Raw genomic sequence first — 13,594 nt, 5'->3', positions numbered from 1 at the left:
TCTGATGATATGTTGATTCATTGCAAGCTGACAATCCTAATCTATGTATCCATTAGAGTGAGCGCTGTGGTAAAATTATTCTGGAAAACAACCCCAACTCAATATAAAAATGTAGTGGACGCTGCTGATCCTGGGCTAACTTTAGCCGCTGGAAGCTGAGCATTCACTGCAGAAGGCTTTAGCCAGAAAAGCTCCGGAGCTTTAATCATCTGCTAATGATGATTTTCAGACACCAGTGCAAATTCTACCTTTTCATTATCACTCAGGGAGTATATAAGAATAGCGAGGGACAGCTAAGTCAAAGGGCATCCAGAGTAAATCAAAATTTGGAAGAAGCCTCTAAAGAAAGAGGAACTCTTTACATCTTGAGGAAATTATAGCTTTCAGTCCTAGAGTGATTCAGGGGTTTTTTTGTCTACCTCAAGTGACACCTCCTTAAACACTAAATTTCTTCAAAAATCCCAAGAATTTATAAAACAAGGAAAGAAAAAGACAAACTGATGCAATTATTTTTTACTACAAATCAGTTTATGATGATTTGATTCCAGAAGGAGAAAGAGAATGATTTAAAAATTTTTCAGGCTTTCATAGAGAAGAAACATACTTGAAAATAAAGTTTTTTGATGATGTCAGCACTCAAAACAGAATCATCATTAATATTATTATGTGATTGCCATCTGTTAATGAAGCCACATGATTAGAGCTGCTAGAGAAACTGCCTTAATGGAACAAACACAGATAATGGATTTGAATAGATACACAAGCAAAAAGACAATGTCAGGCTCAGTCAGCTGGCAACATTGAATGCCGAGTAAATAAATAGGCTGTGTAGTGCTGCACCATCCAGCAGGAAAGTTATGCTGAAGGCCTGGATCACTGCTTTCATAGCTTCTGTAGCCAATTTTATTTTGGACTTTTTTTGGATGAAACCATTTTTGGGGTTTTCTGAGAGCTCCTTTTCCAGACAATTCCATTGGTACCCTTTACATGTGCCCCAGTTGTTTGTATGGTCTGTAATCAACAACAGACTTTTTCAAACACCTTCCCCAGCCCCTTTCACTTGTCCAGAAAACATTTTCCACATATTCCTAACACTTGTCCACTTAGTTCCCAAACCTATCCTATTGGCACAACAGATATTTCTGACAAACTCCCTTTAGTCCACCACTATATTTTTAAACAGAGTCAGAAAATTATTTATAAAGTACCCTTTAAAAACATATTTATATATGAGTAAAGCAGAGTGTTTGATAGCATTTTTTAGATGACAATACACACCAGGCATCAAACGTTATTCCAAATGAGCCTCTGTAAAGCACAGCAGAATGCAGTATCTATATGGGTATACCCTGTCACAAGCCAGCATTTTCAAAAAAGTAAAATCTATTTAAGAGTCCATATAGGGACTTGCCTTCCACAGTATCTAAATCAGTCCACAGAGGGACATTTCTGGGACAGAGCTTGTGAACAACTAGGCAATCCGACACTCAGAATAATTATTTTTAAACACAGTTCTCCAGAAAGCTGCTACTAATAACACATTTTAAACCTTTGGCAGAGCAAAGTACGTGGTGATGTTTCCCCCTACACAAACTGAAATACCAAGACAGTGAAACAGTGCCTGAGCAATCTCCCCTTATATAAGAGCCAACATTTCCTTTGCACATTGGCTTTTATCACCTCTGCAAAATGCCAGTGGAGACCAATGTTTATAAAACTTATGTTGTAATATGCTTAAGTGCTTTGTGCTGGAGTACAGAGGTATTTTTTTGACTGTTCATTTTTTGCATAGAAATTAAGTCCTTGCTGCTTTGGAACACTTTCAGCATTGTATCACAAGACTGTACTATGAGTGAAGAACTTGAGCTTCAGGGTTGTTCCCAAAACATTAAAAGATCAAAGAACGACCCCAAAAATCATTGTTCCTGTAAGAAAACATGAGCTTTTCAGTATGCTGATAAATGTACCACAGCTCAATGTAGTTGTTATCCTCCACAGAGCCCTACCCTCCTTATGTCAGGAGAACACATGCTATTTTTTCTCTTTTATTTAGCTTCTAATCTATGTGTTTTGTGAAAGTGAATAAATAAATTTATTACAGAAAAGAAGAGTGGCTCAGAAATGTACTTAAATGCTTTCATTTCCCACACCTCATCTAGAAATGAAATCTCAAAGAAGGGAAGGGATGTGCAGGAAAGGCACAACCTCACCTAAAAAATATAGACTGCCAAAGAGAGCATCATTAGATAAACAGTACCAAAGCATACTGTAATGCATTTCTCATTTTGGAGGTCAGATTGTTTACACAGGCCCCATGGCAAAGCAGTGATAGGGCCATGGAGCTGCTCTGGCCAAACCTCCCCCCAGAGAGAGAGCACCCCAAAATCTCTCCCTTCATGTCCTACTTCCCAACAGCTAAAAGCTGGCTGCTATTTCTTTCTGTCTAGTAAATGAACTACTCAATTGCCATGATCAGCACCTAGAACTATCAAGCTCTTCTTTGCTTGCATCTGAGCTTTCCTTAGTCTACGTAAGATGTAAAGCATACTAGTATTTCCCAGCAAGGCAAGAACAATCAGAATTCAAAATTACTGATGTTTATTTTAGCTTTTAGGAAGCATCCCAGTCCTTGAGATCTAATGATTCATTCTTTGCTAATGAAGATTTGTTGGTGTTTTTTTCAGTTCATCCAATACGTATTTCTAGGTAATGTAAACAAGGAACAAATGTTAGTGGGATATGTGTCTAAATCATCTTGCTTGTTGTTGTTCTGCAGAAGCCTTTATTCCCCCTGCTTTCTATAAAACAGTTTCAGAGAGACACTCACCTTGTCTGACGGCTAGTGTTGTCGTGTAGACCAAGAACAGAAGGATATAATTGAGGAAGCTCTGAAAAACAGGTGTGTTGGCATGGAAGTCTTCTGACAGATACTTGCTTGTGAGACCAATGCCACAGATAAGGAGGGAGAGTACCTGGCCAAGTGCCACAGACAGCAAGAGATCCCTGAAAGGAATGAGAACAACAGACATAAAACACTCAGCCTCCTCACTAAGGAGGAAATGCTCATCCTGCTCCAGGAATCATGTTCAGCATTTCTGGGACATGGAAGAAACATGATGCTTCATTCAATGAGGGGACCCGCTGGATATAGCCAACATAACATTTCCATTATTCCTGCTCTTATCATGAGCATAAACATTGTGCCAACATAGTAGCTTTTATTCACATGTTAAACAACAGCAGATGGCACGTCCCTACCATTTAATTTTGCATTTCACATTTCATAAAGGATAAATGATAATTTAAATAAACCAAAACACAGTACTGCTTCCTTTGAGCATTCTCCTTAACAGAAAGACCCAGGGTTATCATTCAGACACAGTGGGAAACACAGCTCTTTCAGGACTTAGCAGCCAAAGAGAAAATGAAGAGAAAGGATCATGTTTCATCATCAAGATGAATATACATTTCATCATATAAACTATTCTTTCCATCTACTATGCAAATATGTTTTCTTTCATCTTTCCGACTGCTTACTTTCTCTTCTGCTTTATGGGAACAGGAGATTCCAATTTTCCCCTTCCTGTCTCCTTCTGGTTGTGAGATATATACTTTCTGGTTAGGCTTTTTGCTTTAATATGTTTTTCTTATTTTTCATCTCCAGTATCTTCTGCATTCTCCTATTACAACCCCATTCTCTTTCCCCACAGGTCTCAAATAGTTTCTTCTTTTGTGCATGCTCTCTCTCTGCCTAAACTCTTCTCTTAACTTCAGAAATTGCCATATCTGAAAGACTTTTTCCCTCCAAATACCTCCATCTCTTTTACTCTTCTTGTAGAATTTATTATCAAACCACACAGCCCAACTGAGTCCAAGCAATCCTCCTTTTCCAAATTCTAGCACAGGCTCTCCTATGCCCACAACACAGGAATATCTGTATTTTTTTTCATTACCCTTAAGAGCTTTCCCAGGTCCCCCATGTGTCAATACTCTCATGATGACCAGGCCTGCTCTACAGCTACACCTTCCCATGCAGAAGAATGAAAAGCAAAAAGTTGGTCTGGTACAGAAGCAAGCAAAAACAATGACAGGGAGAGCAAAAGGGCATCCAAAGGGGACATCTAGTCTGAGCCCTGCCCACTGCTACCGTTGCTGTCACCAACCCCCAGAAAAGAGGGGCTGAGCTCCCTAGGGAAAGACATGAAGGAGAGGAGCATGTTCCGCAATGTCTCATTTGAGCCTGGAATGAGGAAAGGGAACTAGGCAGTCCTAAGGGAGTAGAGGAAGGAGGGCAGCACCCTGCTCAGCTATAACAGTATTTCATGTGTGTTCTCTGCCAGACAGTTAAAAAAAAATATTGCTTCAAGGCTGCTTTGCTTTCCCTGACAGATTTCCCTGACCTCAGCTCTGCGTGTTTGGCAGTGATGAGCATCTGTGCTCCCACAACTTGGTAAACTCAAGTGTCAAACTCGTTTCCCTTTTTCTCATAAACAATCCTCCCACTAATGCGTTGCGGTGTCAGTCATGGCATGATTTAACCAACGAGACACTGGAAAGCACAGGAGGCTGGGTAGTTATATTCAGCTAACATACCTCGCTGACAAACAGCCTGACACACAGAGTAAAGAACAAACTTTATTGTGCTAAACCCCGTGTTTTGATGGGAGACTGCTGGAGAAGTAGCAAGTAAGACTCTACTACTGCTACCTCTGCTTTCACACTACTCACTCTACTGTGATTCACAACTAAGGGAAACAAACACACTCAACAGAGGGGACATCCAAGACCATGATGCAAATGCTGCCTACACTATTGATCCTTAGTTCTTGCTGCTACCTGCTCTGCTGTTGACATGGAATAGGAAATTTGAATACTGACTGCAATTTAAATCCACATATTAATCTTGTTTACAGTTCTTCATTTAGCTGGATATTGTTTCCTACATCCTTCTGTAATTAAGTTTCATGCAGGGCTGTCCTCTTGCAGACTGCCATTTCTATAGTTTCATTTCATTAGTAAATTAGATGTTTGCAAATGGGTTGCCAGCTTTACATGAAATGCAGGTGTGTCCTGTATCTCGGCCGTGCCTGTGAGTGAAAGTTGTATTACATTCACTGGGGGACTGCACCTGCTCTGAAGAGAAGCATCTTGGATCCTGCTTAGATTTACATAAAGCTAAACACACCCTCTCTCAGGAAAGGATTCTCACAATAACATATTTCTTGCTCCCTAGGGCTGTTAGCTGTTGGGAACCACACTAAGTGGTACATTTTTTCAGAGTGGTGGGAAGTTTGATATTACAACATAAGTTTGATTCTTACAAAAGGCATATTTGTCAGCTCAGTTCTCTATGTTCAGGTGTGTCACCAGACCTGACCAATCTGTACTGACATTTGTATAAAAATCCAACCAACAAAACCTGAAAAACACCAGGTAAATTTCAAAGCTGTGTTTGATAGCTGTAGCCCTCTCTGGTGTATGTTTTGATTCTCTCACTGCTATTTTGCTATTTATAAAACAACCGTGTTTTTTCATAGTTGGTTCTTTGCCAAGTCACTCAACCACATCTACAAGTGGCAGTTTTCCTAAAGAGTCAACGTCTACAGCATATACACACACATACACACACATACAGCCTGTCCTCAGCTTCTGTATTTTACACTTCATAAACTTATAAACAAGAGGGTAATTCAAATTTTATGCTCTTATTCCTGAAAAGTCATTGAGAATACATTTCTATGTCTTCTGTCAATTACAAAATATGTCCAAAAACCCACTTGCTATTGTACTATTGAAGTCATCAATTAACACAAAGGGTAATTGGAGTTCAGTTCATGGACAAAAAGTCAAGGCTGTGAACCTAAACACCTCCAAGTCTGCAAGTAAAGGTTGAATCTGTAAAATCTCTGTAGAGCGCTTTTGAGTAGAAATTGTCTTTTAGAAGAAAAACTGAATGCAAAAACTGCAGAAAACTACTTTGTGAGTGTCCAAGTAGTACCATCAATATCACTGTCTTTCAAAACACTGACTACATAAATGATACTGAGTACACACATACTGCTTGTCTCTGATTTTGGCACACATTTGGTACTTCTAATTATGTAAGAAAACTCATTCTGAAATCAAGCTGTTGTGCTTCTCTTCCAGTCAAGACTTAGTTAAACATTGCACAGTTGATGGATGACACAGAAAGATACAATTCTTTTATTCTTATTTCATCAGTGCAAAGAGTAGCATGTAAGATGTTTAAGCAGAACTAATTCAAGTGCCCATTAAATGCTCAGACTTGAAGCAAAGGTGATCTATTTTACAAGATTTGTGCTCATGCCCACACTAAACTCTCCTGCCACACCTAGCAATATGCCCATTACAGACATGAATGACAAGTAGTGGCACAGAAAGTTTTGTGTCCTCCCCTTCTCTCACCACTGTAGGCTCTGATACATTAACCATAATCATGGAAAACAGTAATGAAATGAAAAGTAAGTAAGAGAAAGCAAATCACAAGATCAATAAAATGCTCATTTTTGTCTGGGCTGAATGGAAGAGAAAAACTCATCTCTCTCCAAACAGAAAAGTGGAAACAAATCTTAAATTACTTGTTTAAATTGGTGACAATGTCAGTGGCAATACAGAAAAATACAATTTTTTATAAACGTAATAATCAATGTAAGATACCTGAATTTTACCAAAAAAATGCTGGTAACATTAACTGTATTTAATTTTTTTTTCCTGCAAACGGTGATCTAATATAACAAGAGTCTTAACTCCTGAGCCTTTAGTACCTGGATAAGAATAATAACATACCCATTCTTTTTTAGGAAGAAGCAGCAAGCAAACACTGAAAAGAAGATTTCAATGGCTGTGGAAAACCTACTATTTCCTTTAGACAAAATAAAAAGACACTAACTCGGTGCTGTCATCTCTGGCACTCATAAGTATCTTCCCCAAAAATCATAATACTGTTGAAATATGCAACATGGCTCCTATCTGCAACACTTTCTGGGTTGCTTTTCATATGCTCCACCACTCAGAGGCTGGCACAAAGGATGATTTCTTCCCTAAGCCTTTGGTCAATCGTGCTGGCTTCAGTAGCACATTCATTCACTGAGGAAGCAACACTCATTCATATCTTGAAGAAAGGCTGTGTAGTTTGATGGCCTTCAAACAGTACACCAAAAAGAGAGTCTCGCTACAAAAAGCTTTATAAAAGTGAGGGTTTCTGCCTTTCAGGATCAAATTTCTCTTCAGCTGAGTGCTATTCTATTTCTCTACTTTTATTCTATTTAAATCAAAACAAAGCAATTCTTCAAAAATCCCATTTTCCCTCAGTTACACCAACAGTACTTTCTCAAACCAAGTTTAAACAGGGAAAGATCTTCAGCTTGTAGTTAAGCTTGGATCTCATAAATGCACAGAATCATTGAATCATTTAGGCTGGAAAAGGTCATTTAGTCCAACCATTAACCTAGGATCAGACTGGTATTTTGAAATGAGAAGTAGGTCAGAATTACTCCTAAATCTCCAGGCATCATGTTGCTAAGTAGGTTTTTCACAGCACACTAACAGAATTTTAAAAATACTTTATTGTCTCTTTGGAAGTGGAGCCAGAAGACAAAGCCTCATCTTTACATTGGGAGCCGTTTAATTCTGTTTAAATGTCTGGGCTGGTAGCTGCTGGGCATCCTTTTCACTTGTTCCTCCAGGCTTATGGAAATTTCTGTCACTTGAGTATCTCCTTTATCAGCCATGACAAAGCCAAACTTCTGAAGGCAGACATTCTCATATCAAAGAACTCTGGAGCTAGTGCTTGGTTCCTTGCACATACACACTGGTGTAATAAAGTGTGCTAAACAGCTATCTGCAGGTTATCCTGTAATTATTTTACATGAAGTTAAAATATTTAGCTCTGAATTCTCGTTCATTCCCATATCCTCCCCAGAACACAGAAACACTCTCTGCAACACAAAATCAAGGCAGTGCAACACTGAGAAGGAGCCACACAATCACAGCTGCTGTATGCTGGAGAATCAGTGACATGCAGAGGGTGGCCAAGTGATTTAAACATTCAGGCCTATTTCATTGACACTAAATCCCGTTTTGAAGCACTCTCCATGTCAGTTTAATTTAACTGCTTTCCCTCCTCTCTTTTGCACTTTATTTGGTGTCTTTCCACTATTAAGACTCCACTGCATCAGTTTTAGAGTATCTCAGATGGTAAAGAACAGAGGCTACCACTACTTTTAATCTCTAGCATGAGGTGCGTTAATCCTTCAGCATGCCACAGGCTCCAGCAGACAAGAGATTGGCAGTCTGTTTCCTGAGCCAAAATTTCACTAGAGGAACACATCTGTAAAGGCTGCCTTACAGCACTGTTAGAAAGGGCCTGCAGGCAGGATTGTGCTTTCTCCAGGGCCGTAATGACTGCAACACAAAGTTACCACTCCAAATGTTCCAAATGTGTATTTAAAAAATGAAAAACCTGATACACTTCATTCAGAGACTGATGACTGCTATGCCACAGTGAAGTTGATAATGTCTGTCACAGCACTGTGATTCTGCCAAGCTTCTTCTCTTGAGTGCATTTTACTGTGTTTCTATAAAAGCGTGAGGAGAAATAAAACAAGGTCTTAAAAACTTCACATTCATTCAAAGCAAGCTGAAGTTATGCCCCTGTATCCTGCAGAAATCCAGTCAGTTTATTTAAATGCTTACAGGTGGATGTGGAAACTTATTTTAAGATTCTCCTTATCTGGTAGAAATGTTGATGCATATCACCATAGAAAACACAGGAACAGGACATGCCAAAATCACAAATACTAACTACCATCGCCATCGCGGAATGTGACTGTTTCCACTGCAGCTGAGTTCCTAAGTTCCCACACCATCCCCCACTTGAATAGCTGCTTAATGAGGACACGGACATTACTTCCATATTTTGTGGTTCACATTTAACACTGACAGAGGCAGCTTGTGAAAGAATAAATTAACAAGATTTGTTCTGGACAATCAACTGAGCTCCTTCTGAAAGCCAAAGCTGCAGATTTTCTAATAGCTCTGAAGCATATGAAGTCTCCTATTAGTCCTGCAATGCTCTGAAATTGATTGCATCTAGAGAACAAGATTCTACACTAATTTTGCATGGAAACTTGTCTTTTCTTATTTTCCCATTATTCTGACATGCCTGTTACACAGGGGAGAAATTCTACAAGTCGGCACATGCAACCCTTCCCTTCTCTCTGCCCCTCTCAAAAAAGTAAGGATTGCAGCAAGTATCTTCAGGTAATGCATCAAAGCTGCTGTACACTGCTTTAGAGCAATTTACAGAAGCAGTCCAATACATGGACTCATACACTCTATAACTAGAGTCCCAATACTCTATAACTAAATGTTCACAACTAATAGCAACCATATCGCCCAATGCATATACTGACAATAACATCATGGGCTGCTGTGCCATGGTGTTCTATTGGTCAACTACTCCCATAGTCTACATTCCCTGCAATCATTCTAGATGACGTCTCAAGAAAATACAGTGGGTTCGTAGGTCTGAATAAAAAACACTTTTAATATTTCTGGCAAGGAAGAACAAACTGACGTAAAATATTTCCAGAATATAAGTATCAAGCCATTGCTGAACAGTGAAATACCAAAGTCTGGATCCCAACTAAAGCCACACAATGCATTAAAATGCAAAGAACACTAATATTAACTGACAAATCAGAGAGAGAAACCCATGCAACACCAAGGATGTTTTTTCTACAAAGGATGAATTTTCCACACAGTGAGTTGCAGACTACCTCAAGCTCCCACTGAGACTCAAAAGAAACTCTCTGTGCCATAAGCTGGGGGTAGGAGGAGAGTCTGCACCTCCTCGTTCTCATCATCCTCTCTTTCCACCTCCCCATCGACTTGTCACTTGCACTGCAGCTCTGGGTCAAGCTCCACAGCTTCTTTCCTCAGCAGGGCCCAGCACCTCATTGCAGCATCCAAGGGACAGCCCTGAGGGGCAGCAGAGGGACAGCCAGACCTGGACACACAGTCAGCACTTCCCTAGAGCTGAAGAAGCCCCAGCAGCCACTGCCTTGGCTGGAAGGACACCCTGGGCATGGGGAGAGCTGCCCAAGTTTCTTATCCCTTGCGTTTTCGTTTTCCTAGTTGCTTTGAGGTTTTTCTACTCAAGACATTAAGGTTCTAATTTGTATTCAAATACAACTGGCCTTGATTTTAAGAGCCTTTTGGAGACATCACTTAAAATCAAGGTGTAAGTACATCTGACTCAAAGCTGTAGCAGACTCAGGCTCTTCTGCTTTTCTGTGATAGCTTGAGGGACCAGCCAAGATTGTTGACTTTGGATGAAAACAAAGCAGAATCTCATTCAGCAAGCCTTGGGAGTCTCTGAAGCAGTTTCTTAAGATGAGCTTTTACCTCACAAATGTCCCAATTCTTCTATATTGGCAGTTATAGCAATTCTTGAAAATGGGTTTAATTTACAATATGCTTATAACACCAACTTCACACACAAACATGCTCATAGTTATTGTGCTTTACAGCACTTTAGTAACTGGAATTTTCTGGAATCTTTTTAGAAGACTATTCTTACACAGATAAAACATATCCCTGTACTTAATAGTTAACTATATACTGTTGATACACCTGCTGCACTGACTCTAAGTGCAAAGAAAGCACTCTTTTTAAATTATGATTATTGAATAAGATATATGTTTAAAGATAGCAAAGGAAAGTATGGTGACAAAACTCCCATGCTATTCTCTTGATGGAGTCCAGTGCTAAATCCTTACAAGCAAATTGGAGGCATGGGGTGTGTGTGTTCGTGTGTATTGCACAATTTTCTTATCATCATCTTCATCCTACCAGTGAGCTAACAAAGAAAATAAAACATGCTTATGCTAAAAACATGCCTAGGTTTTGAAACAGCCATCTGCCCTTTAATCAGCAATTTCCTGGTTCCTTTTCAGGTAAAACCACCAGACTTGGAGCCCCAGAGACTTTTTCTCTTCAAGAATGATGGTCACTCCGTATACAGTTCTTGGCAACTTCTCAGCCTACGCTGGATAGACTGGAAATATTTCAATCTTTGTGATGAAATCAAAAGTACAATTATAGATGACCATGAGATAAAAGAATTGTATTTCAGGTTATTTCAGTCAAATAAATTGGCTGAAGCTAGCTGCAGTCCATAAAGTTTTATAAATTTCACTGTCTAGCCAAGTATGACTAGAGAAATTAAGATATATAAATATATAAATATGTAAATATTTGATCTAGACTGTAATACTAAATTACAGAATTAACTTTTCATACAAGAGCTTACAAGACTAGTTACAAACACCAACTCCTGAATATGGTACTTTTGAAAGACTAACTTCTTCCATCATTATCCAAAAATTCATCCAAAAGTGATATTTCCAGTCTTAGAAATAGAGTAAGAGACTCAATTATGTATTAAGAGTGAGCTGTAATTTCTCAAGCTAGAAATCCATGTGACAACCACTGAAAATACCACATTTTTGCCAATGAAATCAAGGCAGTTATTGGGCTGCTCGTCAGTTATTTTTATCATTCAAGAATAAAGCACACAAACAGATGTGGTTTTGAGATAGATATTTATCTTTACTCTCTTCCAAATGCACCAGTCTGAGCTTTCAGATGTTGAAAGTAATGAGGATGTGGAAGGACTGATGGCTCTCTGTTTCTTGTAGAAAAGAAATTCACTGTCAAATTGCATTAGCTCATCTCACTTGCAGTGCTTTTTACGCCTAAGGCTCAGGACATTATAAATACAGTGATGAATATCTTTAGATAATATGAGAAAGAATTATAAAGTTTCAGTTCAGTTAAGATCATCATCAGCTCCCAGTTTTCTCAGAGGAGCTGAAAGCCTACAGTAATAGACCTGGATGATTCCCAGCATCAAGAAAAATAGCTCACCAGTGCCCAAAGTAGTACAACATCACTCCTTACTGCTCTCTTGCCATTATGGTACAGTGCTAATACAGTTTAAACTGATGGGGGTTTATGGACTCTTACAGCTATTGAGAGACAGTTGATAAAGGAGGAGATGAAAAGCATTACAGCTCCTGCTATGCCCCTGCCACTGATAAGCCAATCTCGATTGAACGGTCTGATGGAAAACAAGCTCATATCACTCAAGATTCCTCAAGTGATAGATGCTACTGTGACTTAATTCAGTGTTGTCAGAAGCACAGAAGTATGGGCTTGGAGTTCCTAGAAAATAGTATGTATGTGAGTCAGGATGATGGATGATTTCAGATTCTTCCTGGTGCTCCTGAAAGTGGCAAAATTTGTTTCTGATTCTGTCCCCATAAAATTCATAACTCTAAGCATATGCAAATGTGTGTACTGACTGTTCATCTACAATTAGGCAACTACAAAAATTATAGCTTACTTGTAAAACTGGAGGTCAAAAAAAGGTTAATATTGGAAGTGCAAAAATGCATCTATGAATATCATGGCTGGCTTTTGGAGAACTAAAGCTACTAATTCAATTATTACAAGAAGTAGAATTTTTTTCCTTTCTTTAATATCACTGCATTTGCAAAATAAATAAGGCTGATTTTTCATTCTAGAGAGCACTTAATACCTATTATAAATATTTAATTTAAAAATCAAATTTATCTGCCTGGATTATGCAAAATCTTTTGCTTGGATAAAACTAACTACATTTAAAACTTCAGAACAAAACAGTTACTTTTTTTTTTCCCTGCAACTCTTAAAAATTGTTACAGAATTAAAAAAAAACCTGCGACATTTTCTCCCCAAGGAGGCATATGCAATTCCCATAAGTCTGCATTGTTTTTACAATGAGTTTCTACTCCATAATCTATATGCTTGAAGCATGTAAAAGAAACCTCAAGAAAAATGTCCTTAAATTGGCCCCCTGAATATTGGCCTCTTGATTGCACCCCTGGTACAGAAAGACAAAGGATACCCTCATTAGCATTTCATCAAGGACAGCACTAAGCCGTTGAACACTTTCCCAAATCTCCATCTGCTTCAAAGGAGAGATGCTCATGTGCCTGTGGCTCATTCTAACTTCAGCTCTTTAAGGCTCTGACCTTCTTTTGCTTTTTCCCTTGTGTGGGTTGTATTGCTGCTACCTCATTCTGCAGCCCCTCAAGCAGGAGTAATACTTAAAGTTGCTTGCTCATGGTTATTATGACAAACACAAGGACATTAAAGTTTTATGCATTTTTTTTTTCCCAACAGTTCTTTAATGCATGGAGGCCAGGATTTTCCCCCTTTGGGTGAGTGTCTTTCTCTATCCTATTCTCGCCTGTGAAGCCTGCATACCGAGTTTCAGGGTGGCACAGCTTCATTATGGAAAGAAGGAAAACACCCTCAATAGATCTACTACTAATCTGGTGGTTGATACACCACAGGAGGCAGAATACGTCAGTGCAAGTCCTCAGAACAAGACCTCTGAAGCCACTTAGGCAAACAATTTAAGAGTTTGGCTGCCTTACTGAGCTGGGTGCAACCTTCTGGAAGAGAAGTTTGTGCTCTGGCTCTAGAGAAATTGCAGAGGCACAGCTGGAAAGTGAATTCCTGG

The 13,594-nt window shown here is 39.0% G+C and overlaps 1 protein-coding gene across 1 annotated transcript in view; it reads right to left on the bottom strand.

Annotated features, from left to right (window-relative positions):
* SLC35F1 (solute carrier family 35 member F1) overlaps positions 1-13,594 on the bottom strand; it is a 225,411-nt gene that overhangs the window by 93,433 nt on the left and 118,384 nt on the right. The window contains exon 2 of the mRNA XM_038131759.1: positions 2,828-3,003. Within this exon, the coding sequence (XP_037987687.1) occupies positions 2,828-3,003 (176 nt within the window). The remainder of the gene's footprint in view (positions 1-2,827; positions 3,004-13,594) is intronic.

The sequence above is a fragment of the Motacilla alba genome, chromosome 3, assembly GCF_015832195.1.
Source record: "Motacilla alba alba isolate MOTALB_02 chromosome 3, Motacilla_alba_V1.0_pri, whole genome shotgun sequence".
In the NCBI taxonomy this organism is placed as follows: Eukaryota; Metazoa; Chordata; class Aves; order Passeriformes; family Motacillidae; genus Motacilla; species Motacilla alba.
The sequence above is the reverse complement of the archived record's forward strand: the minus strand, read 5'-3'. Positions and strand labels throughout refer to the sequence as shown.